This window comes from Anser cygnoides, chromosome 35 (assembly GCF_040182565.1).
Source record: "Anser cygnoides isolate HZ-2024a breed goose chromosome 35, Taihu_goose_T2T_genome, whole genome shotgun sequence".
NCBI lineage: Eukaryota > Metazoa > Chordata > Aves > Anseriformes > Anatidae > Anser > Anser cygnoides.
Window position 1 is genome coordinate 609,655 of NC_089907.1, and position 24,434 is coordinate 634,088.

Sequence of the window (24,434 nt, forward strand, 5' to 3'; positions counted from 1 at the left end):
TGGGGAGTCCTGGTCCCCATGGGGGGGTCTCTCTGTGACTCAGTTCCCCCTCCCCCACAGTTCGTCGCCCTCTCTCAGGTGAGTATGGCCCCGTGTGCCCCCCCCCCTCCCCCCAAACCCCGGGTCCCCTCTGCCCTGGGTGGGGGCAACCCCAGCCCCCCAACAGCTCCCCAGGGCTTCATGGCACCGGGGGGGGGGGGGGGGGGGGGGCAACATCCTCAGGGCCCCCTCTCCCCCCACGTACCCCTCTCCTCATCCGGGGGGGGGCCGGGGAATCGGGAGCCCCCCCCATCCCTATGGAACCCCCCCCCGAAGCCCCCCCCGCCCTGCAAAGGGGGGCGAAGGGGCGGGAGCCGCCCCTCTCCGCCTCCTCCTCCTTCTCCCAGCCTCCCTCTGCGCCCCCCGCAGCCTCCGCCTCATCTCCCTCCCTCCCCGTCCTCCATCACCCATCCGCCCCCGCCTCCCGCCCCCCCCCCCCCCCCCCCCCCAGCATCCTCCATCCCCGCTTTCCTCCGTCCCTCCGGCTCCGTCCCTCTGCCTCTCCGCTCCCCGTCCCTTTTTTTTTCCCTCCAGCCCCCCCCCCCCCCCCGGCACCCCCAGCCCCTCCGTCCGTCCGTCCTTCCGCTCGCCTCCGTCTGCCTCGCCGCTCTCCAGCCTCCATCCCTCTGTCCTCCCCCGTCCTTTCGTCCCCCTGCCCTCCAGCCTTCCGTTTTTCTGTTTGGCATCCCCCTTTTCGGCTTTGCATCCATCCTCCTTTCTGTTTTGTATCCTTTCTGCTTTGCAACCGTCCTCTTTTTCTGCTTTGCCTCCTCCGTTTTTTGCCTTGCATCCTCCTTTTCTGCTTTGCATCCATCCTGCACCCTTTTTGCTTTGCATTCTTTTCTGCTTTGCATCCATCCCCCTTTTTTGCTTTGCATCCTCCTTTCCTGCTTTGCATCCTCTTTTCTGCTTTGCATCCTTCTCTGCTCTGCACCCTCCTTTCTGCTCTGCACCCTCCTCCCCGCTCCATCCTTCCTTCTTTCCCCTCTCCACCCCTCTTCCCTTGCCACCCCTCCACTCTCCCCCCCCCCCCAAAACCCTCTTTGCCATTCCTCCGGTGCCTCCATCCCCCCCCCACCGTCGCTGCCATCCACCTCCCCCCGCACCCCCCGCCATGGCCAGCCTGCCCCCCCCCTCGCCCTGACCCGCCATGGCGAGCGTCCCCGCGGCCCCCCCCGGCTCCCAGCGCTGGCTGCTGGTGCTCAGCGCCCTGCTGGTGTCGCGCCCGCCGGGGGGGACAGGCAAGAAGGCCGTGCACGTCGGGGCGCTCTTCCCCATGAGCGGGGGGTGGCCGGGGGGGCAAGCGTGCCTGCCCGCCGTCCGCATGGCGCTGGAGGACGTCAACAGCCGGAGGGACATCCTGCCCGACTACGAGCTGCGCCTCATCCACCACGACAGCAAGGTGGGGAGGGGGCGGTGGGGGTAGGGGGGGTAGGGCGGTATGGGGGGGGGGTGGGGGGAAGTGGGGATGGGGATGTGGGGAGGGGTGGTGGGGATGGGGCAATGGGGATTGGGGGCAGTGGGGATGGGGAGGGGGTGAGGGGCAGTGGGGACGGGGATGGGGACATGGTGGGGGCAATGGGGGGGAGTGGGAATGGAAACATGGAGAGGGGTGATGGGGATGGGGACATGGTGAGGGGCAAGGGGATGGGGACAGAGATGGGGGGTGAGGGGTGAGGGAGACAGGGACATGGGGGGCAGTGGGGGGGACAGGGTGAGGGGCAATGGGATGGGGACAGGGATGGGGACGTGGTGAGGGGCAATGGGGATGGGGACAGAGATGGGGACATGGTGAGGGGTGAGGGAGACAGGGACATGGGGGGCAGTGGGGATGGGGACAGGGTGAGGGGCAATGGGATGGGGACAGGGATGGGGACGTGGTGAGGGGTGGTGGGGATGGGGGGCAGCAGGGGATGGTGGGGATGGGAGCAGAGGGAGGGTAAAAGACATGCTGGGGGTGGTGGGGACAGGGACGTGGCGGGGGTGGAGATGGGGAGCAGTGGGGGGATAAAGGACATGGTGAGGCAGTTGGGATGGGGATAAGGACATGGTGAGGGGCAGTGGGGAAAGGGATGGGGATGGGGACAGTGGGGGGGACAGGGGACATGGTGAGGGACAGGAATGGGGACAGCAGGGGGTGGCAGGGTTGGGGGCAAAGCTATAGGGCAGGTTATAGGGACAGCAGGATGGGGCAGGGACACGGGGCAGGGTGGCCAGGATGGGGCAGAGCTATAGGGCAGGGACATGGGATGGGGTGACTGAGGTGGGACAGAATATATAGGGCAGGGTGACAAGGACGAGGCAGATAAATGGGGGGGGGGGGGGGCAGATATATGGAGCAGGGTGGCAATGACACCACAGATATACAGGGCAAGGGCAGAGGGACCGAGGCAAGGGTTGGGCAGGGGGCTAGGATGAGGCCAGGGTATTTGGGGCACTGGTGGGAGGCTTGGATGTGCTGGGGGGGTCACGGGCATAGACCTGCCCCCTAGCAAGGGGAAGCAGTGGGGGTCCCTCTCACGTCCCCAACCCCGTCCATCTGTCCCTTATCCCAGTGTCCGTCTGTCCTGCACCCCCCCTGTTCCCCCTCCCCTTTCTGTCCCCATCCCCCCCCTTTTTCCTGCATCCCCCCCCCCCCCCCCCCCCCCCCACTGGTCCAGCCCGGTTGCCACGGCAGCAGATGCTGCTGGGTCTGCCGCTGGGTTGCCGTGACAACGGCGCCTCCGTGCCCTGAATTATTCACAGCCCCCCCAGGGACGGAGCCAGAGCATCAGGGGCCCCCCCCGTGGGAACCTGGACCCCCCCTCCCCCCTTCCCTTTTATATAGGGTCAATGGGGAAGCGGATCCAACCCCACCACCAGGAGGGGAATGGGGGCGATGGGATGGGTTAAACTGGGGGAACTGGGATGGGGAAAACAGGCAGTGAGGAAGGGGGGTGGGGTCCAGCAGCTGCTTGATCCTTGTGCACCCCCCCCCCCCCCCAGTGTGACCCAGGCCAGGCCACCAAGTACCTCTACGAGCTGCTCTACAATGATCCCATCAAGATCATCCTCATGCCCGGCTGCAGCAGTGTCTCCACACTTGTGGCCGAAGCCGCCCGCATGTGGAACCTGATTGTGGTGAGGGGCAACACCCAGGGTCCTGGGGGGGCACACCTGGGGTCCTGGGGGGGGAAACATGGGGTCCTGGCGGGGGGAAACACAGGGTGCTGATCTCCCCGATGCTGCTGGGGACGGATGTGGCGTGGTTGCACTGGTGCTCAGCAATGGTCATGCACGTGTGTCGCATTGCATGCAGCAACGCGTTGTTGTATTGCATGCACGGCTGCAGCCACTGCATGCCAAGGATGTGTGCGAGTGCTGCTATGTGCGTGATTGTTGCTCTGCGTGTGCTTCTTGCTGTCAGGTTGCTCTTACGTGCATGGTTGTTGCTTTTGGGTTGTTGCTGTGTGTGTGGTTGTTGCTTTTGGGTTGTTGCTACACGTGTTGTTGCTTTTGGGGTGTTGCTGTGTGCACAGTTGTTGCTTTCAGCTTGTTTTTGTATATGTGCTTGTTGCTTTCAGGTTGTTATGTGTGTGCTTGTTGCCTTCTGGTTGTTGCTTCGTGTGTGCTTGTTGCTTTTGACTTTTTGGGGGTCTCACGACCCCCCTCTACTCTCCCCCCTCCCCTCACAGCTCTCCTACGGCTCAAGCTCCCCTGCCCTCTCCAACCGCCAGCGCTTCCCCACTTTCTTCCGCACCCACCCCTCGGCCACTCTGCACAACCCCACGCGCGTCCAGCTCTTCAAGAAGTGGGGCTGGACCAAGATCGCCACCATCCAGCAGACCACGGAGGTCTTCACCTCGGTACGCATGCTGGAGACCCCCCCTCAAACCTGCTTCGACCCTGCTGCCACGCCCTCCACAACATCCCCAAAATCTGCTGCACCGCTGCTTGCCCCCATCCTGATGGCCCCATGGTTCGTGACCTGACCCAACCCAACACAACCCGACCCCATCCAACTCATCCCGACTCGGCCTGACCCAACTCATCCCGACTCGGCCTGACCCAACTCATCCCGACTCGGCCTGACCCAACTCATCCCGACTCGGCCTGACCTGACCGAACTCGACCCAACTCAACTTGACCTGACCTGACCCGACCCAACCCAACCTAACCCCAATCCCTTGCTTGGTGCCCCTCTGCCCTCCCCGGGCTCACTCTGCACTCTCTTTCCCTTCTGACCCCCCCCCCACCCCATCTGCCTGCCCCCTGTCTGCCTGCTCCCCACCCTGCCGGCCCCCCCGCCAGACCCTTGATGACCTGGACCAGCGGGTGAAGGAAGCCGGCCTGGAGATCACCTTCCGCCAGAGCTTCTTCTCTGACCCCGCCGCACCTGTGCGCAACCTCAAGGTGAGCCCACCTTGCCTGCATCCCCAAAGTCCTCCTTCCGGTGCCCGAAACCACCGGGGTGCTTCTGGAGTCATGCCCCGAACCCCAAAAAGGGAGCAGAGCCACCCCAGGATGCCCAAGCATCCAGGTCAAGGTGGGGTTGTGAACCTGCATCTCCTCCACCCGGATGAGGAGCCATGTCCATGACGGGCAACACTGAGTTTTAACTGCCAGCTACACCTTCCTATGCAAAGTTATGCAAATGAGGGTGGGTGGGGTTGGGTTTGCATAAGCCCCGGGAGCAGAAGTCCCACCCCAGGGTGAGTTGTCTCCCTGCAGCGCCAGGATGCCCGTATCATTGTGGGACTCTTCTACGAGACGGAGGCGCGTAAGGTCTTCTGCGAGGTGAGGGGCGCATGGGTGGAAAGGGGGGGACACCAGTGGGGCAGGCACCAGTGGGGCGTGAGGGAGGATGGAGAGCACGTGGAGTGGAGGAGGGTGGATGTAGGGTGATGGATGGTGGGATGGAGAAAAGGGCAGTGGGGCGCGTGGGTGAGAGGGCAGAAAGGTGGTGGTGGGATGGATGGGTGGAAGCGTGGGGAGATGTGAGTGTGGTAGGACAGGTGGACAGACAGATGGGTGGACAAATGGGTGGGTGGGCAAGTGGGATGGTGGGAAGAGAGATGATTGAGTGGAGGCATAGGGTGAAGAGTGGGTGGACGAAGGTCTGGATGGATGGATGGGGTGTGGATGGTCAGAGGTCTGGAATGATGGGCAGAGGTATAGATGGACAAACATCAGGATGGATGGACAAAGGTCAGGATGGACAAAGGTCTGGTTGGACGGAGAGGGTGTGTATGGACTGATGTCTGGATGGATGAACGAGGTGGGAAGAAGGGTGCTAGATGAGCAAAGGGTGACGGGATGAAAGCAGCTGCCCCGCGGCCTGCCCAGGTCTACAAGGAGAAGCTGTACGGCAAGAAGTACGTCTGGTTCCTCATCGGCTGGTATGCCGACAACTGGTTCCGCATCAAGGACCCGGCCATCAACTGCACCGAGGCGGAGATGGCTGAGGCCGTGGAGGGGCACGTCACAACCGAGATTGTCATGCTCAACCCGGAGAACACCCGCAGTATCTCCAACATGGTACGGGGCTGGGGGGGACACATCCCAGCGGGGAGGGCAGGCAGATAGCTTGGACCGCAAGGGTCTTCTCCATCGCACCTGCCACATGGCCACCTCCTTGTCCCTGTCACAGACGTCTCAGGAGTTCATCGAGAAGCTGCAGAAGAGGCTGGGCAAGAACCCAGAGGAGACGGGCGGCTTCCAGGAGGCACCGCTGGCCTACGATGCCATCTGGGCACTGGCCCTGGCCCTCAACAAGACCTCAGCGGAGCTGGTCAAGAAGGGGCTGCGCCTGGAGGACTTCAACTACAACAACAAGAACATCACTGATGAGATCTACCGGGCCCTCAACTCCTCCGCTTTTGAGGGCGTCTCGGTGCGTTACACCCCAGAGCACCCCCCAACCCTGTCCACCTTCTCCCCACCAAGGTGTCCCATGTCCCCAGCTCCTTAACCTTTGAGGGTGTCCCCTGAAACACCCCCAAAAAGTGCCAGATGGGTGAAAACTTTGCCTCCTAGCACCCGCTGGGCGCATGGTCCTGCTGCCTGACAGGTCCGTGTCCTGATGCTTGTCCCACAGGGCCACGTTGTCTTTGATGCCAGCGGGTCCCGCATGGCCTGGACACTCATCGAGCAGCTTCAAGGTGAGTGAACGCAGGTGTGCAACACGGTCACCATGTCCCATGTGTTCCCTTCATCACGAGATGCTCGTAGCAGGCAACGTTGCATCTGTTGCACACAACAAACCCTTTTGTTGGCACAAAAAATATCATACAACAACGAACTGGTGCCCCAGGTTGGACACCACAACAACCCTTTTGGCCAACAGGACACAAAGCCTTAGCATGCAACCACTCATGCGTGTGATGGAGGGAGGTGGTCAGGAGGTAGGGGGGACAGGAAAGGACAAAGAAGGTCACCAGGAGCGGTCAGCGTGGATTCAACAAGGGGATGTCATGCTTGGCCAACTTGACCACCTCCTGCTGCTCTGGTAGTTGAAGGGAGAGCGATGGACATTGTCCAGGTGGACTTTAGGAAGGCTTTCAGCACTGTCGTAGGATCCTAGAGAAGCTGTTGATGGATGGGCAGATGGTGAGGTGGATTGGGAGCTGGCTGAACCATCCAGAGGGTGGTGATCAGTGGCACCAAGTCCAGGTGGAGGTCAGTCATCAGTATGTCCTGGGACCTGGTGGGGACACCAAGTGGAACAGGAGCCAGTGATGTGCCCTTGCTGCAAGCAAGGGTAACGGTGTCCTGGACTGCAGTAGGTGAAGCATTGTCAGCAGGTCAAGGGAGGTGATCCTTCCAGTCTGATCAGTACTGGTCGGCCACACCTGTGGTACTGGGTCCAATTCTGGGCTCCCCAGTACAAGAGAGACCTGGCCACACTGGAGAGAGTCACGGAAGGATGACAGGATGCTCCAGCTGAACATCAGGAAACACTCTGCCATGGTGCAGGTGACCAAGCACTGGCACCCCAGAGAAGTTATTGGGTCTCCATCCTCATCTTCAAAAGCCACCAGCACATAGTCCCGAGCACCCAGCTCTGGGTGGGCCAGGTGGATCCAGGGGTGCCTTCCAACGTCAACGATCCCAATGGGGTCGTTGCACCTCCCGCCTGACCCACCCCCACTGCCCTTGCAGGAGGTGTCTACAAGAAGATCGGCTACTACGACAGCACCAAGGACAACCTGTCCTGGTACAACAACGACAAGTGGATCGGTGAGAGGGGTGGTGAGAGGATGTGGGGGGGCTTGGGGGGGCACCCATGGGGCTCCTGCCATGGGGAAGGGCCCCTCCGTGCCCCCTAATTGTGCCATGGGCTCTGCAGGAGGTGCTCCACCAGCTGACTACACCAAGGTCATCACCACCTTTCGGTTCCTGTCCCAGAAGCTCTTCATCTCCGTCTCAGTGCTGGCTTCGCTGGGCATCCTCTTGGCCATCATCTGCTTGGCCTTCAACATCTACAATGGGCACGTCCGGTCAGTGACACCCCCTACCCCAAGGCCGATGGCCGAGAATCAGCCCAAATGTCACCGTTTTCCCGGCGTTTGGGTGCTCTCATGTGCTTCCTACGGCAACGGGAGGTTGCTCTTGGTAGGAATCTCATCTTCCCGTGTTGCTTCGGGCGATGCTGAGGCTGTAGCACACAGTGCCCAGCATCTGTTGACCTCCCTTCATGCCTCAGTTTCTCGTGTCCTGTTGGGGTCATCTCGGCACAATGGTGACGCCCAGTGTCCCCATTGTGTGTGTCTTCCAGGTACATCCAGAACTCCCAGCCCTACCTGAACAACATGACAGCCGTGGGCTGCACACTAGCACTTGCTGCCGTCTTCCCCCTGGGGCTGGATGGATACCACATTGGGCCGGGGCTCTTCCCCTTTGTCTGCCAGGTAGGGGCTCAGGGACAGGTGGAGGGGGATGGCCAGGGGAGGGGGACAGCTGGAGGGGGAATGGTTGTGGGTACAGTTATGGGATTGGGACAGCTGGAGGGGGAGTTTTGGGTACAACTGTGGGATGGGGACAGCTGGAAGAGGAACTGTTGGAGATAGAACCATGGGATGGGGACAGCTGGAAGGGGAATAAGCGGGGATGCAGCCATGGAATGGGGTCAGTTGGAGAGGGAATGGTTGGAGATAGAACCAGAGGATGGGGACAGCTGGAAGGGGAATAACCAGGGGTAGAACCATGGGATGGGCACAGTTGGAGAGAGAATGGTTGGCATACGACTGTGGGATGGGGACAGCTGGAAGGGGGGTTAACCAGGGACACAACCATGGGATAGGGACAGTTGAAGGGGGAATGGTCAGAAATGGAACCATGGGATGGGCACAGCTGGAGGGGGAATGGTTGTGGCTACAACCATGGGATGGGGACAGCTGGAAGGGGAGGACACTGTCTAAGCACAGCCAGGCAATGGGGTCACCGCACACCCTCCGCAGGCCCGGCTGTGGCTGCTCGGGCTGGGGTTCAGCCTGGCTTACGGCAGCATGTTCACCAAGATCTGGTGGGTCCACACCGTCTTCACCAAGAAGGAGGAGAAGAAGGAGAAGCGGAAGGTGAGTGGGGTCTGGAGGAGGGGGGGCGGATTGCCGTGGTGCCATGCTGACCCTGTGTGCCCCTGTGCCCCCAAAGCAGACCCTGGAGCCATGGAAGCTGTATGCCACTGTGGGGCTGCTCGTGGGGCTGGACGTGGTGACGCTGATCATCTGGCAGATCGTAGACCCCCTGCACCGCACCATTGAGGTGGGGGGGGGGGTGCTGAGGGCACTGCTGGGGGGGTGTTCATGGCAGCGGGTGGATGCTCAAAGCAGCGGGGTATTGTTGGGGGGATGCGCGCGGTGGTGGGGGGGATGCTCACAGCACCAGGACACTGCTGGAGGGAAGTTCACAGCACTGGAAGGGGAGCGATGGCATCGGGGTGCTGCTGGGAGGTGCAGAGGGGGTCCCACAGCAAAGGCTTCCCCACCCATGTGCCCCCTCCCGCCCTTGCCACCCCAGGAGTTCACCAAGGAGGAGCCCAAGACGGACACGGACGTCTCCATCCTGCCCCAGCTGGAGCACTGCAGCTCCACCAAGATGAACACGTGGCTCGGTGGGCACGGGGGCGTCGGGGAGAGGTTTGGGGGGGGGGGGGCAGGCAGGAATTTGGTGATGGTAGGGGGAAGGGGTTCCAAGCAAGACTGGGGGTACAAGGAGGGTTGGGGGCGCAAGAGCATTGTAGAGGTCCTAAAGGAGGCCCAATGGGGGACAGGTAGGGGGGGTCCCCCATTCCCTGTTTGAACACCGATGTGTGACCCCCCCCCCCCTTTTTACCCTGTATTCCCCCTGGCCAGGGATATTTTATGGCTTCAAGGGGCTGCTCCTGCTGCTGGGCATCTTTCTGGCATATGAGACCAAGAGTGTGTCCACCGAGAAGATCAACGACCACCGTGCCGTGGGCATGGCCATCTACAATGTGGCGGTAAGCTTGGGGAAGAAGGGCCGTGGGGGGGTCCTTTTGCCCCATATCTCACGGGGTGACCCCCAAAATATCACCCGCAGGTCCTCTGCCTCATCACCGCGCCCGTCACCATGATCCTCAGCAGCCAGCAGGATGCGGCCTTCGCCTTTGCCTCGTTGGCTGTTGTCTTCTCCTCCTACATCACCTTGGTCGTCCTCTTTGTGCCCAAGGTGCCAGCGAGGACGGGGGCACTGGGGGGGTCTGGGGTTTCCTCCAAAAGACCACCAGAGAGGGGACGGCCATCTTGTGAGGTTCCTCCTCTGGCCGTAGGATGAGGGTGTTAGGTTTTGGGGTGAGGATCTGAAAGTCGGGGGCCCCACAGATGCGGCGTCTCATCACCCGGGGCGAGTGGCAGTCGGAGCAGCAGGACACGATGAAGACGGGCTCCTCCACCAACAACAACGAGGAAGAGAAGTCCCGGCTGCTGGAGAAGGAGAACCGGGAGCTGGAGAAGATCATCGCCGAGGTGAGTGCACCCCAAAATGCACTGGGGGATGTGTAGCACCCCACGGGTGTTGTAGCATTGGGGTGTTGGGTCACCTCGTTAGGGGTTTTGTAGCATTGGAGTGTTGGGGACATCCCATAAAGGTTGAATGCCCCATAAAGGTGGGACACCCCATAAAGGTGTTGTAGTATTGGGGTGCTGGGGACTCCGCATAGAGGTTGAATGCTCCAGAAAGGTGGGACACCCCATAAAAATGTCATGGTGTTGGGGATACCCCATAACAGTTGGATACCCCATACAGGTTGGACACCTCCTAAATGTATTATGTCGGGGTTTTGCCACCCTACAGCTGCACCCACCCACGGTGCATCACCCCTGGGGTGCTCCCCCCATCCCTTAGGGTCAGGGGCTGTTTACCAAGTCCTGACCCGCCCCCCCCTTTTCCCCCCCTGCAGAAGGAGGAGCGGGTGTCTGAGCTCCGCCAGCAGCTCCAGGACCGCCAGCAGCTCCGCTCCCGCCGCCGCTCCTCCAACCCATCCCGGGAGGCCGACAACCATTTTGCCCCGGGGCTAGGGGCCGCCCCAGCCCCGGCGCCCTTCTACCAGCCCAGCCTGCCCCTGGTGCGCTGCCTGGTCTCGGAGCAAGCCGACAAACTGGGACGGGGCAACTGCGACGGCAGCCGGGTCCACCTCCTCTACAAGTGACCCTCCGGGGGGCGAGGCTAAGAGCTGGGATGTGGGGCTAAGAAGGGTGGGGCCAAACAGGGCTGGGCTAAGCAGGGTGGGGCTGGGGAGGGAGGGCGGAGCCTCTTGGCCTTATAATTGTTATTGTTTTTAAGGCATTTTTCCCTTTTGTCTTAACCCCGGGCAGTTGCGGCCCCCGCTTGCTGCCTGCCTCCGTTTGTGGTCAGGAGGCAAAATTATGGGGAAGGGGGAGTGCGGTTCATTAATTAGGGGAGGGGTGGGCGCAGAATGGGTTACACCACCGCGCTTTCCCCCTCCAAGCATCCCCTGCTCCCCTCCTGGTCCAGCGGCCTCATCACCCTCCTCCTCCTCCCCCTCCCCAGCCTCCCCCGCCAACGCATGACGCAGCCTCCCGGCGAGGCTGGCGGGGCAGCAGGCATCTGTCTGTCCGTCCGACCCCCTCCCATCGCCACCCAGGGCCGGAATCGAGGTGGGGAGAGGCAGCACCATGCCCCCCCCCCCGGGGGGATGCGGAGGCAGTGGCTTCCCTCCCCTCTACTTTTTCCGTCGGGTTGTAGCTTACGACTGAGCGTAGTTACTCGTAGGCATAGCGCGCGACTTCCTCCGCTTGTAGTGACCGGCGTGGCGGGTCATGGCACGAGCAAGGGGAGGTGGGGGGGGGGTGTCCATGCCCACCCTCCTAATGGGGTCTGCACCCCCCTCCCCCCAACGCACTGTGGGGGGGGGGTCTCGGTCCCGTGGGACGTTGCGCACGGCGGGGTCTGGTTCCTCGGATGTACGGTCGCACTGTAGTGGACAACCGGACCCTGGTTCTTCTCATGGTCTCTGTTGCATTGCTGAGCCTTAAAATATCCCGACACCTCCATGTGCCCCCCCCTCTCCCCCCCCCCCGAGACCCTCCCCAAAATGTCCCTAAGCCCTCTGCCCCTTGGGATTTGGGGTGATGATAAAGCAGAGGGATGCGGTTGATCCCAGAACCGATACCGCCCTCACAGGGCACAAACCCTCAAGGTGACGGCTAGCACCGTGCCACCCCCCCCCCCCCCCTAAAATGGAGGTTCCCCTCCCCTCTTATTTGTTTTTTGCTTTTATTTTGGTTCGGGTTCACCCCTCCCGCCCCCAAAATACACACAGCCGCGCCGGGGACGGCTCCGATAGGGACCGGGGAGTTGGCGGCGCTGCCAGGCACGGTGGGAGGTGGAAATTGGGCACCCTGCCACCCTCCTGGCCCTAAAACACCCCCCACACGGCACGGATTTGGGCGTCCCCCTCCTCAATTTAAGCCAAACTGGTGATTTGCAGCTCCTGGTTGCCCCCTGCCCCTTACAAACAAAAGGTCCCGGCTTTGGTTTTTTTGGGGGGGAGGTGTCCTTGGGATCACACTCGCTGCCGTTACAGAAGAGGCATCAGGACGCGGTATTGGGGAAAAAAATTTAATAAAGGGGAAAGGGGGCTGGTGTGTTGTCCCCCCTCCCCCCCACATCCCCAAATCTGGAGGTGCCCCCCCAAAAAAAACCCAGAGCCACATTTGGCCAAGAGTATGAGTTTGGGGGGGGGGGGGTCTGCAAGGAACCCATCCCCACCAAGGGGGGAACCCCAAGACATCCCCGCCCCATAAAATGGGGAGGGGGCTGCTGATGTCGCCACAGGGGGGTTCCCGTTAGTAGGGGGGCCACCCTGGCTGCCCCCAGGTGCTGTTTGTCACCGGGCTGCCCCCCTCGCACGCCGCGGGCAGGAGGAAGAAGAGGAAGATCCCGCAGAGCACCAAGCCCCCCGCCACCATCAGGGCAACGGCGACGGCCACCGCCTTGAAGAGGGGCCACCGCACCCCACTCTGGCCCCCCGGAGGGGCTGGGGGAGGCTCAGACCCCCCCACCTCCAGGCTGAGGGTCACCGTGGGCAGCCGGCCAGGATGGGGGGCGTAGAGCAGGAGCCCCTTGGGGCGATCGAAGCGGACGAAGCCACCGGGGGTGGCGGGGAGGTCGGGGGGCAGGAGGTCAGAGCAGGTGGGCAAAGCGGGGGGCCCGCGGCGGGGGGGCACGGCTGTAGGGCGTCGGCAGACGGGGCAGAGCAAGGGGGCGGCGGGGGCTGCAATGCTGACCCTGGTCAAGCACTCGAGGCAGAAGACGTGGCCGCAGGCCAGCGCTTTGGGCAGCTTGAAGAGGCGGTCGTAGGGGGCGAAGCAGATGACGCAGTCCCGAGGGGGCCCCTCAGGGTCTCCCGGGGGGCTCGGCATGGCAGCAACGTCCCTGGAGAGGGGGGAAACAGCCGGGAGGGGGGGGGGGGGGTTACAAGGTGGCAATAAGGACGTGAGGACACAGGGTCAGGGACCAAAAATACCCAGGGAGGGCATCGCCCCAAAAATACCCCAGACTCAATTTGGGGTGCCAACAGATCCCGAAAAAACACAAAAATACCCAACACCTCCCCCCCCTCAGCCCCTCCTCACCTGCCCCCAGGGGTGCCAGCCCCCGTGGGGGACGCAGCACACGTCCGCTCAGCTCAGTGCAGCCAGACCAGAAGGGACAGCGGCACGCCTCCCGCGTCACCCTGCCACCAGGGGAACGGTCCCAACAGCCACGGTGGCCCTGCAGGTCCCAGTCGGCACCACACCTGGTTTTGGGTGCGACCTGTGGGTTTTGGCAGCTGTCCCGCACCACTTTGTCACCCCAAGGGACTGGTTTCCTCAGGGGAAAGCCTGCTGTCTCTGTCACCCCCCCGTCCCTGTCCTGGTTTTATGTATTCTGCCTTCCCTCAGCGCTGTTTCCTCCACCCCCTGGCGTGGAATCAAGGGAAAAACGGGGCACAGAGGGAATTCTGGGCACGGGGACACAGCCACCAACCTCAAATCATGTCTAGGAATGAGGAAATCCCAACGCTACAAGGTGCCAAGGTGAGCTGGGGACAGCTGGGTGGCTAGGGGACACGTGGGACCTTACGGGACACCCCCATGCTCTGCTGGGGTTCAGCCCCAAAAAGGAGCCCCCCAGGCACCCCTTTTGTGTGTGGAAGAGGACAAAAAAAAAAAAAACAAAACACAAACAGCACCCCCCCCCCATCCCCACGACACAGGGAGGAGCGGAGGGGCACAAAGTAGAAGCCAACTTTATTTCGGGCATGACAACGGCGGCTCTTTAACGGTTGGACTTGGCCACACGCTCCAGTTCGTCCTTCTTCTTGATGGCATACGAGTTGGAAGAGCCCTGGCGGGGGGGGAAATGTGAGAAGTCACGACATGTCGGGACAGTGAGGACGTCCTGCCACCGCCTGGTGACGGCCCCGTCCCCTTCCCTCACCTTGGCAGCGTTGATGAGCTCGTCGGCCAGGCACTCCGCGATGGTCTTGATGTTGCGGAAAGCGGCCTCGCGGGCACCCGTGCACAGCAGCCAGATGGCCTGTGAGGGGGGGAGGGGGGGGGAGGAAAAGGGGGGACATCAGGGACAGTGACAATGCAGGCACAAGGAGGGGGGGCGGGGGTCCCCACAGCTCAGGGTTTCCACAAAAGGGGGCACCTGGTTGACGCGGCGCAGCGGGGACACATCCACAGCCTGTCTCCGCACGGTGCCGGCGCGGCCGATGCGGGTCGAGTCCTCGCGGGGGCCGCTGTTGATGATGGCGTTCACCAGGACTTGCAGGGGGTTCTGCGGGGTGGGGGGGTAAAAATTAGCCACTGCGCTCCTATAACCCGTCCCGGCCCAAAACCCAGCAGCCCCGCACCTCCCCGGTGAGCAGGTGGATGATCTCGAAGGCGTGCTTGACGATGCGCACGGTCATCAGCTTCTTGCCGTTGTTGCGGCCGTGCATCATCATGGAGTTGGTGAGGCGCTCGACGATGGGGCACTGGGCCTTGCGGAAGCGCTTGGCCGCATAGCGCCCGGCGCTGTGGGGCAGGTACTTGGCGTACTTCTCCTTGACAGCAATGTAGTCCTGCGGTGGGGAGAGGGGGGGGGGGTCAGACACCTTCCTGACACACCACGGGGGGGCCCCCCAAGGTGTAACCCCCGCCCCCCCGAACTACCTGGAGGGAGATGTCGTTGATCTGCACATCGTCCGTGCTCCACTTGCCGAAGAGCTTGATGTCGGGGGTCTCGGTGACAGCGGGCGCCGTCTCCCAGTCAGTCATTCTGCCAAGGGAACAGGGATTGGAGCGAAAAGGGGCAACGCAGACGCACCCCTTTACCCCCCCCCCATCGTTGAATAACTGGGGGGTGCAGGTCGTTAAAAAGAAAATTGAGCACCTATGGGTGAGCGCGAAGAGGTGAAGCGCCCTTCCAAATCACCCCTAACGCTGGGAGCTCCCAAGAGCCTTCTACCTTAGAGAGCCCCCCATAAGGGGTCAGCCCCCAGAGCCCCCAAACTCCCACCTCAGTGCCCCCACAAAGCCTGCCCCCCCCCCATTTCTAACTCAGGGACCCCCCGAAATTCCTACCTCAGAGCTCCCCCTGCCTTGAGCATCCCTCATTTCTCCATCAGTGACAACCCCAAGGCCTTAGCCCCCCGATTTCTATTCGGGACCTCAACCAAAGCCTGACCCCGCACACCTTAACCTCAGCTCTGCCCAAAACCCAACCCCCTCCCACCTCATTGCCTCCCCCAAAGGCCTGACACCCGCCCAAAGCCTAATCCCTCTCCTTTCCTACCTCAGTGCCCCCTCCCCCGAAGTCTTGACCCCACAATTTCTGCCTCACTGACCCCACCACTACCCTCACCCCCCAGGCCTGATGTCTCCCCATTTACTCCCCCCCCCCCGGCCTGAGAACCCCCAAATCCCCCCTGAAGTCCTGAACCCCCCCTAATTTCCACCCCAACGCTCCCAAAAAGCCTGAGCCCTCCCCTTCTGTACCCCAGCACCCCCCCCAATGCCTGACCCCACGATTTCTCCCTCAGCGACCCCACCACCCCCAGGCCCGAGCCGCCCCCCCTCCCCCATTTACCCCCTCCCCGGGGCCTGAGGACCCCCAAACCCCCTCCCAGGCCCCGCCACCCCCCTCCTCTGCCCCACCACCCCCCTCCCAGCCATCCCCTCCCTTGCCCCACAGTCACCCCCCACCATTCCCAGCCCCAGAGGCCCCCCAAACCCCCCCAAACTCCCACCCCCCCCCAGCCCCGCCGCACTCACATGGCGGCGGCCGCGGCTCCGGCGGGGAAAAAAGGGCTCGAACGGGGCCTCCCCGCCTCTTATCCAGGGGCAGGCGCCGGCTTCCGGCTGCGCATGCGCAGAGCTGCAGCGGGGCTCCGCGCTTCCGCCCGTTCTTCCCTAGCCGTGCCCGTCCTTTCGGGCTCGCCGGGCGGGGAGGGGGGTTGCGCATGCGCATATTAAGCCGCGCGCGCTGGCGCGGCGGCGCAAGCGCGGAGGGCGATGGTGAAGCCGGGGGGATCATGGTGGTTGAGGGCGTCTGCCCGAACTCTGCCATGTTGTGGGATTTCTCCCTATAGCGTGCGTAGAGGCACGCGTGGGGGGACAGAGGGGATCCCTCTGCAAGGCCTTTCTCTGCTACAGAGTCAGCAGCTCCTCCCGGTTCAGCGTCAGCCACAAATTCATTCAGGTTTCCTTCCCGTCCCGCATCCAGGTCATTTATGGGACCACTGAAGAGACCTGGCCCCAAAATGGAGCCCTGCAGAGCCCCGCTTGTGACTGGCCGCCAGCCTGATGTTGCCCCGTTTACCAGAACCCTCGGAGCCTGACCCCTCAGCCAATTGTTCACCCATCACATTGTGAATTCCTTGTAGCATTTGTCTGGTTCTATGCTGGACATTTGGTCCAGACGGATAGGGTCAGAAACCATGTCGAAATCCTTACTGAAACCCCAAAAGATCACCTCAGCTGGCTCCCCTTGGTCAACTACGTGGGTGAAAAATAAGGAAATTAAGTTTGTCAAACTGGATTTTCCCCTCACGTTGGCCATGACCAACGACTGTGCTGTTTTCCGGGCTTTTTCACTAACTCCCAGAATGATTTTCTCCATAATGTTAGGAGGCAAAAAAGTGGGGCTGAGGCCGGTAATTACTGGCTCTTAATGCTTATCTGAGGAGATTTGGGGGACCAGGGGCCACCTGAGGGAGATTTGGAATCCAGTGAACACCTGAGGGGACTTTATGGACCAACCATCTCCTGAGGGAGTTTTAGGGACCAAGGATCACCTGAGGAGACTTTAGGGACTACAGGCCACCTGACGGAGGTTTAGGGAAGAACAGCCACCTGAGGGGAATTTGTGGACCAGGGATCACCTGAGGGGACTTTGGGACCACATGCCAACTGAGGGGACTTCAGGGACCAACGACAGATCTCCTGAGGTGACTTTAAGGATGAGCAGCTGCCTGAGAGGATTTTGGGGACCAGGGGCCACCTGAGGGGACTTTGGGGACCAAGGAACATCTGAGGTGACTTTGGGGACTAATGAACGCCTGAGGGGACTTTGGGGACTAATGAACGCCTGAGGGGACTCTGGGGCACCAGGGGCCACCTGAGGGAGCTCTGGGGACCAACAAACACCTGAGGGGACTTGGGGCACCAGAGGCCACCCGCGGGGCCCCCGCCGCCTCCGCGCCCCCTCGGGGCCACCAGGGGGCGGCTGCGGGCGAGCGGCGCCGCGGGGGCTGCCGGGGCCGTGGCGGGTGGGGCCGAGCCGCTGCGGGAGGGCGGCGGGGGGGGGGGGGTCCCGGTCCCGATCCCGATCCCGGTCCCGATCCCGATCCCGATCCCGGTCCCTGTCCCCGTGTCGCCGCCGGGATGTTCTTCACGTGCGGCCCCAACGAGGCCATGGTGGTGTCGGGTGAGTCGGGCCCCCCCCCGCCCCACAGAGACGCACCGGGGTGACCCCCTCCCCCCCCCCCCCGGGGATCCCGGCCTACCCCGTGCCCCTCGTCCCGCAGGTTTCTGCCGCAGCCCCCCCGTGATGGTGGCCGGGGGCCGGGTGCTGGTGGTGCCGTGTCTGCAGCAGATCCAGCGGTGAGGGGACATGGGGGGGGACATGAGGGGGACATGAGGGGGGGGTCTGGGGGTGGCGTGAGGGGACAGGGGGGTGGCATGGGGGGACATGGGGGTGACGGGAGGGATTGGGGGGCATGGGGGGGCAAGGGGGGTATGGAGGGCAAGGGACAAGGGGGTGGCCTGAAGGGATATGGGGGGCGTGGGGGGACAAGGGGGTGGCATCAGGGGATAAGGGGGTGGCGTGGGGGGACAAGGAGGGGGCATGGGATGAGGGGGTGGCATGGGGGGGGCATGGGGGGACGAGGGGGTGGCAAGGGGGGATGAGGGGGTGGCATGGAGGAGGGCAGGGGTGATGTGAGGGGACAAGGGAGTGGCACGGTGTGACAACGGGTGACAAGGGATGGCATGGGGGGGATAAGGAGGTGACATAGGATAAGGGGGTGGCATGGGATGACATGAGGGGCACGGGGGTGGCATGGGGGGGACAAGGCAGTGGCATAGAGGGGCAAGGGGGTGACATGAGGGGGCAAGGGCGTGGCATGGGGCGACAAGGGGGTGACACGGGGGTTACCTGTCCCCTCCCTTCCCCCTCCCCAGGATCTCCCTGAACACCCTGACCCTCAACGTGCGCAGCGAGAAGGTGTACACCCGCCACGGCGTCCCCATCTCCGTCACCGGCATCGCCCAGGTACCCCCGTGCCCCCCGCGCCCCCCACCCGTGTCCCCGCAGCTGCCACCACCCCTCCCCAGGGGGCACCGGTGCAGCCCCTTTTAAGGCGGTCCCGCAGTGGGCCCCACCTGGAGCTGCTGAGGGGGTCTCTTAAAAGGGCAGTGTCATGCTGCAATGATTGTGCGGGGGGGGGGGAACATCTCCTTAAAGCGGCCCTGTTGAGGTGGGCCCCACCCTAAGGAGCATATCCTCTTAAAAGGGCACCACTGTCGTTAGCCCACCCGTGGAGTTTCTTGAAGGGGCAACGGTGGTCTTAAAAAGGATGTTTTGTGGTGGACCCCACCTGCGAAAGACCACCCGCAGGGGCTGTTCTCTTAAAAGAGCGCTGTCACGGCCCACCCGAGGGCCTATAAAGACAGCAGCCTCTTCAAAACGCTTCGTTATCGGGGGGAACAAATCACTGGGGACGCCTGCGGGACGCTGCGGCTTCCCCGGGGGGCAGGTGAAGATCCAGGGGCAGAACAAGGAGATGCTGGCGGCCGCCTGCCAGATGTTCCTGGGCAAGTCGGAGAGCGAGATCGCCCAGATCGCCCTGGAGACCCTGGAGGGCCACCAGCGCGCCATCATGGCCCACATGACCGTGGAGGTGAGGAGGGGGGAGTGTGTGTGGGGGGGAAGCCACGCCCCCGTGGGCAAGCCACACCCCTCTTGCCGGAGCCACTCCCTTTTAGAAGCCACACCTCACCATAAACCCCGTCTCTTGTCCAAGCTCCACCCCTTGCCATAAGACCCACCCCAAAGAAGCCCTACCCAGATAAAGGCCCCACTTCCTAGTGGGTGCCCCACCCACATAGGCTCCACCCCTTTTGTTGAAGCCCCTCCCTCACCTCCTGGTGCCACACCCATTGCAAGACCACACCCCTTGGCCCCACCCACCCTAAGCCCCACCCCTGGTATCCTACAGGAGATCTACAAGGACCGGCAGAAGTTTTCGGAGCAGGTTTTCAACGTGGCCTCATCCGACCTGGTCAACATGGGGATCAGCGTGGTCAGCTACACCCTGAAGGACATCCACGACGACCAGGTGGCACCGGGGGGGGGACGGGAGGGGACACGGGCGTCACTGTAGTTAGCTGTGCCTGGAGGACATCCTGCGGTAACCGGGTGGCGTCGGGGACACGGGGATGCAGGGCGACGTGGGGGCAAGCATCAGTGTGGTCGGTGACATGGAGGATACTGCAGGGACACGGTGACATGGGAGCATGGGGACATGGGAAGAGAGACATTCGGACAGACGGACCTTGTTGTACCTTGTGGGCATGGGGACAGTGACACGCGGGTGGGGACATCGGGCGAAGGATGGGGACAGCAGAATGGAGATGAGGACGCTGTCCCAGCGTGGATCGGGGTTGTGACAGTGTCCCCGTGTCCCCTGTCCCCAGGATTACCTGCACTCGCTGGGGAAGGGCCGCACTGCGCAGGTGCAGCGTGATGCCCGCGTAGGGGAGGCCGAGGCCAAGCGGGACGCCGGCATCCGCGTGAGTCTGTCATCTTTGTCCCCCCCCCCAGGTCCCCCACTGCCCCATCACGTCCCTGCATGTGCCCACGTCCCCCTGTTTCATCACTGAGGTCACCGTGTCCCCTCACAGCGTGCTGGTGTCATCCCCTGCTGTCCCCCCCGTGCCCCTAAGGTCACCAGATTCTCTCTGAGGTGCCCTTGTGATGTCCCCACCCCATTTTGCTGGCATTCCCCCCTATCCTTTGGAGTCCTCTGCTGTCTCCATGTCCATTTGTCCCCCGGTGTCCCCCCCACCCTCCAGTGTCCCCATCCCCCCTCCAATCCCACAGTATCCCCACGTCCCCCCCTTATCCCCCAGCATCCCCATCTCCCCACACAACATCCCCACGCTCCCCCTCCATCGTGCAGCACGCCCCCCATCATCCACTCGGTGTCCCCACGTGTCCCCGTGTGTCCCTGCAGGAGGCGCGGGCGCGCCAGGAGCAGGTGTCGGCGCAGCTGCTGAGCGAGACGGCGATGGCGCAGGCCCAGCGGGACTTCCAGGTGCAGCAGGCGCTGTGCGACGCCGCCGTCAACGCCCGCAAGGCCCAGGCTGACCTGGCCTACCAGCTGCAGGTACGCTGGGTCCCCTGTCTGGGATGTTTGGGACCCCCCCCAGGACACTTGGGACACCCCCAGGACACCTGGGTCCCTCCTGGGCACCTGGGATCCCCCTGGGCACCTTGGTCCCCCCAGTTTCTTGCCCCCCCAGAACACCTGGGACTCCCCCACACACACCTGGCTCCCTCAGCTGGGATGTTTGGGACCCCCCAGGACACCTGGGAACCCCCCAGGGACACCTGGATCCCCCTTGGGCACCTGCAGCCCCCAGGGTCCCCCCCTGTCCAGGGTTCCCAGGGATCCCTGCAGTCCCTAGGATGCCCAGCCCCCCCCCCCCCCCCCCGCCGGGTTCTGGCGCAGGGCTGATGTGTGCTGCGGGCGCAGGTGGCGAGGACGAAGCAGCAGATCGAGGAGCAGCGGGCGCAGGTGCTGGTGGTGGAGCGGGCACAGCAGGCGCAGCTGCAGGAGCACGAGATTGGCCGCCGCGAGCGCGAGCTGGAGGCCACCGTGCGCAAGCCCGCCGAGGCCGAGCGGTATCGCCTGGAGCGGCTGGCTGAGGCCGAGCGGTGAGCCCTTCCCCTTCCCCTTCCCCTTCCCCTTCCCCTGCAGGCCATACCCCCATATGGGGGGCCCCACAACCAGGGTGAGAACCATGCCTTTTTTAAAGCTTTTCCCCTTTAAATACCAAGCCTATCTGCTGGGCCCCAACAGCGTGGCAAAGCCATGCCCTCTTTAAAAGCAGTTTTGTCACTCGGCATGCCTCGAAAAACTCAAAAACGTCAAGTTTTGCCTTTTTTGGTGGGTCCTCTTCTAGTGGGGCCGCGACCCTTTTAAGGGAGGCGTTGCCCCCTTTAAAACGAAGCCCCGCCCCTTCCGCAGGCCACACCCCTCTGCGAGCTGCCCCACCCTGGGTGAAGCCCCGCCCTGTTCAAGAGGGTCCCCGTGCCTTTAAAAAGCGTGGTGGTCCCCACCGCCGTGCCCCTTTTAAGGGAGGCGGTGCCCTTTTAAAGGAGAGCCCCGCCCTCTTCCTCAACCCCGCCCCCTTCATCCAAGCCCCGCCCATCTCCCCAAACCCCGCCCCTTTCCACCACCCCTATGCCCGCGACCAATCCGGGCACCCCCTTGAACTCCTCCGCCCTGCCAAGCTCCACCCCCTCCACGAGGCCACACCCCCCTTTATAAGCCACGCCCCCTCGATAAGCCCCGCCCCTCGCGAGGCCCCTCCCCCTCCTAGCCCCGCCCCTCCGCAGGTTGCAGGTGATGATGCAGGCGGAGGCCGAGGCGGAGGCCATGCGGGTGAGTTGAGGACCCCGAAGGACGGGGCCAGGTTTTTGGGGGGGGGGTCCCCAGCCCCCGGGGGTGTCCCCAGAGCCCCCAGGGGACGCGGACGTCTCACGCAGGTGACGGGGGCGGCGCGGGCGGCGGCGGTGGCCGCCCGGGCGCGGGCGGAGGCGGCGCAGACGGAGGCGAAGGCCGAGGCCTTCGGGCAGTTCCGCGAGGCCGCCGTGGTCGACATGGTGCTGCAGCGGCTGCCCCAGGTGCGAGGGGTTCCCCCCCCCCGGCGTGCGTCCCCAAGGGTTTGGGGTCTCCACTACGGGGTGGGGGGGGTGGTTTGGGGGGGGGGGTCCTTAGGGGGGATTTGGGGTCCCCGTGAGGCGTTCGGGGGGTCTCAAGGGGGTGTTTGGGGGTGAACTTTGGGGTTTGGGGGGGGTTGCGTGGGGGGTCGGGGGTCTCCCCCAATGGATTTTGAGGATTTGGGGTTTCTCCTATGGGGTGGGGGTGGTTTCTGGGGTCCCGGGGGGGGGATTTAGGGACCCCTTGAGGTGTTTCGGGGTCTCAAGGGGGAGTCTCAGGGGTACGCATGGGATATTTGGGGGTTGTATGGGGGGTTTCAGGGTTTCCCCCCAGCGGATTTTGAGGATTTGGGGTCTCTTCTATGGGGAGGGGTCGGTTTGGGGGGGGTCCTGGAGGGGAATTGGGATCACCATGAGGTGTTTGGGTTCTCAAGAAGATGTTTTGGGGTCTTAAGGGGGTGTCTCAGGGTGAACCCTGGGTTTTTGAAGCGTTGTATAAGGGATTTTGGGGTCTCCCCCAATGGATTTTGGAGGATTTGGGGTCTCTCCTATGGGGTGGGGGTGGTTTGTGGGGTCCTGGGTGGGATCTGGGGACCCCTTGAGATGTTTGGGGTCTCAAGGGAGTGTGTGGGGGTCTTAAGGGGGTGTCTCAGGGGTACACTTGGGGTATTGGGGGTTGTATGGGGGGTTTGGGGTTCCCTCCAATGGATTTTGAGGATTTGGGGTCTCTTCTCCAGGGAGGGGTCGGTTTGGGGATCCTGGGGTGGATTTGGGGTCCCCATGAGGTGTTTGGGGTCTCAAGGGGGTGTTTGGGGGCGTTAAGGGGGAATCTCAGGGGTACACATGGGGTATTTGGGGGGTTGTATGGGGGTTCCGGGGGTTCCCCCCAGGGGATTTTGAGGATTTGGGGTCTGTTCTATGGGGGTGGGGGTGGTTTGGGGGGTCCTGGGGGGGGATTTGGAGTCCCCATGGGGGTATTTGGGGGCTCCACAGGGTATTTTGGGTCCCCCGAATGGATTTGGGGCCTCTCCTATTGGGTGGGGGTGATTTGAGGGGGCCCAGCAGGAATTTGGGGTCCTCATGGGGGCGCTTTGTGCCCCCCCCTTCAGGTGTGGGGGCAACCAGGGAGGAATTTGGGGTACAAAGGGGCAAATTTGGGGTGAGATACGGTGATTTGGGGACAGGCAAGCGGGCAGGGGGATTCGTGGATGTCTGTGGTGGGTTTTGGGGTGAAACCCAAGGGATTTAGGGCAGTGGCCAGTTGGTGGGTGGCCAGGGAGGGACTTGGGATTGCTGTAGTGAATTTGGAGTGAAGTAAGAGGAATTTGGGTGACAGAAACCACAGAGCCGGTGGGGGGATTTTTGGGGGCGACCCACACGGGTTTGGGGCTGAAACGGGTGAGATTTGGGACAGAGGGGTTTGTGGGGAGGGGGCACGGTGCCGCCTGCAAGGTTTTGGGCTGAAACGCGGCGATTTCGGGCCAGGTGGCGGAGGCGGTGGCGCAGCCGCTGCTGGGGACGCGCCGGGTGACGCTGGTGGCCGGGAGCTCCGGGGACATCGGGGTGGCGCGGCTCCCCGGGGAGATCCTGGACGTCGTCACCCGTCTGCCCACCGCCGTCGAGGCCCTGACGGGCGTCAGCGTCACCCAGGTCCGTGGGGGTCCCCTGCGGGTGACACTGGGGGTCCCTGGGGGGGTGGGGGGGGACACCCGGGGTCCCCTCCTCACCCGTCCCCGCTCTGTCCTCTGCAGGCCGCCCAGAAGAAGTCAGACTGCGTGGCCTGAGCCGGTGCCACCGCGTCCCCAAGGTGTCCCCAAGGTGCCACCACCCTCTGGAGCCTCTGCGTCCCCGCGATGCCACCGCCCCATGGTGCCACCACGTCCCCACCGTGTCCCTGTGGTGCCACCACCCCTATGGAGCCCTTGTGTCACTCAAGTGCCACCACCCCCACGGAGCCCTTGTGTCACCCAAGTGCCACCACGTCCCCATGGAGCCACCGCCCCATGGCGCTACCGTGGCCCCGAAGTGCCACCAACCCCCCAGTGCCACGTTGCGTCCCTCCCACCCCTTCCAGCGGGGTCCCTGGGGTGGGGGACATGTCCCCCCTGTGTGTCCCCATGCCTGTCCCCGTGTCATTAAAGCTATCGCGTCTGCGCCCTGCAGCCATTTTGGGGTGCGCCGGGGTCTTTTGGGGTTTGGGGTGGAGGATTTGAAGACCCCAGAAGGGACACGAGTGGCCCCAAAGGGGACAGGAGGGGCTTCGGGAGGGGGGAATGGAGACCCTCAAGCAGCTGTGGTGGGGACAGGGGACACAAGTGGCCCTATAAGGGGCACGGGGACCCTTGTAGGGACAGATGTGACACAGGAGACCCCCCCTCCCCCCACCCCGGGACAGAAATGACCTTCAGGGGACTTTCAGAAGGGACACAGGGACCCCAAAGTGAACCTGGGAG

At 63.2% G+C, this 24,434-nt stretch overlaps 4 protein-coding genes across 4 annotated transcripts; 2 read left to right on the forward strand and 2 right to left on the reverse strand.

Annotated features, from left to right (window-relative positions):
• Positions 1 to 584: 584 nt before the first annotated feature.
• GABBR1 (gamma-aminobutyric acid type B receptor subunit 1) lies at positions 585 to 11,511 on the forward strand. The gene is given in 19 exon segments (XM_066986670.1): positions 585 to 1,441; positions 3,025 to 3,159; positions 3,714 to 3,884; positions 4,330 to 4,431; positions 4,750 to 4,815; positions 5,365 to 5,556; positions 5,669 to 5,911; positions 6,116 to 6,179; positions 7,180 to 7,257; positions 7,367 to 7,517; positions 7,796 to 7,928; positions 8,478 to 8,594; positions 8,674 to 8,781; positions 9,037 to 9,130; positions 9,372 to 9,499; positions 9,580 to 9,708; positions 9,861 to 10,004; positions 10,439 to 10,507; positions 10,509 to 11,511. Coding segments are annotated over 19 exon segments (2,424 nt in total). The 5' UTR covers positions 585 to 1,189; the 3' UTR covers positions 10,557 to 11,511.
• Positions 11,512 to 12,106: 595 nt separating this feature from the next.
• RNF225 (ring finger protein 225) lies at positions 12,107 to 13,725 on the reverse strand. Its single transcript, XM_066986878.1, has 2 exons — positions 13,137 to 13,725; positions 12,107 to 12,936 (listed from the first exon to the last, which is right to left on the reverse strand). Exon 2 carries the CDS (start codon positions 12,921 to 12,923, stop codon positions 12,348 to 12,350), a length of 576 nt encoding a protein of 191 aa, XP_066842979.1. The 5' UTR covers positions 12,924 to 12,936; positions 13,137 to 13,725; the 3' UTR covers positions 12,107 to 12,347.
• A 49-nt stretch (positions 13,726 to 13,774) lies between these two features.
• On the reverse strand, positions 13,775 to 15,938 carry RPS5 (ribosomal protein S5). Its single transcript, XM_066986870.1, has 6 exons — positions 15,807 to 15,938; positions 14,706 to 14,811; positions 14,405 to 14,614; positions 14,200 to 14,328; positions 13,984 to 14,082; positions 13,775 to 13,890 (listed from the first exon to the last, which is right to left on the reverse strand). The coding sequence occupies exons 2-6, from the start codon at positions 14,808 to 14,810 to the stop codon at positions 13,822 to 13,824; spliced, it is 612 nt and encodes a 203-aa protein (XP_066842971.1). The 5' UTR covers position 14,811; positions 15,807 to 15,938; the 3' UTR covers positions 13,775 to 13,821.
• A 1,360-nt stretch (positions 15,939 to 17,298) lies between these two features.
• FLOT1 (flotillin 1) lies at positions 17,299 to 24,135 on the forward strand. Its single transcript, XM_066986779.1, has 12 exons — positions 17,299 to 17,460; positions 17,561 to 17,636; positions 18,216 to 18,306; positions 18,791 to 18,934; positions 19,253 to 19,372; positions 19,731 to 19,826; positions 20,270 to 20,422; positions 20,792 to 20,973; positions 21,658 to 21,703; positions 21,808 to 21,945; positions 23,467 to 23,631; positions 23,733 to 24,135. The coding sequence occupies exons 1-12, from the start codon at positions 17,418 to 17,420 to the stop codon at positions 23,763 to 23,765; spliced, it is 1,287 nt and encodes a 428-aa protein (XP_066842880.1). The 5' UTR covers positions 17,299 to 17,417; the 3' UTR covers positions 23,766 to 24,135.
• Positions 24,136 to 24,434: the final 299 nt, after the last annotated feature.

What these genes read in the sequence shown, in the direction of transcription:
- RNF225 (XM_066986878.1), bottom strand. Translation starts at nt 12,923, where the DNA reads ATGCCGAGCCCCCCGGGAGACCCTGAGGGGCCCCCTCGGGACTGCGTC.
- RPS5 (XM_066986870.1), bottom strand. Translation starts at nt 14,810, where the DNA reads ATGACTGACTGGGAGACGGCGCCCGCTGTCACCGAGACCCCCGACATC. An exon ending in TCCACCTGCTCACCGGGGAG is followed by an intron (nt 14,329 to 14,404) that starts GTGCGGGGCTGC and finishes CCCACCCCGCAG; the next exon opens with AACCCCCTGCAAGTCCTGGT. An exon ending in AGCTCATCAACGCTGCCAAG is followed by an intron (nt 13,891 to 13,983) that starts GTGAGGGAAGGG and finishes CCCCCCCGCCAG; the next exon opens with GGCTCTTCCAACTCGTATGC.
- FLOT1 (XM_066986779.1), top strand. Translation starts at nt 17,418, where the DNA reads ATGTTCTTCACGTGCGGCCCCAACGAGGCCATGGTGGTGTCGG. An exon ending in CGAGGCCATGGTGGTGTCGG is followed by an intron (nt 17,461 to 17,560) that starts GTGAGTCGGGCC and finishes CTCGTCCCGCAG; the next exon opens with GTTTCTGCCGCAGCCCCCCC. An exon ending in AGCGGGACGCCGGCATCCGC is followed by an intron (nt 19,827 to 20,269) that starts GTGAGTCTGTCA and finishes GTGTCCCTGCAG; the next exon opens with GAGGCGCGGGCGCGCCAGGA.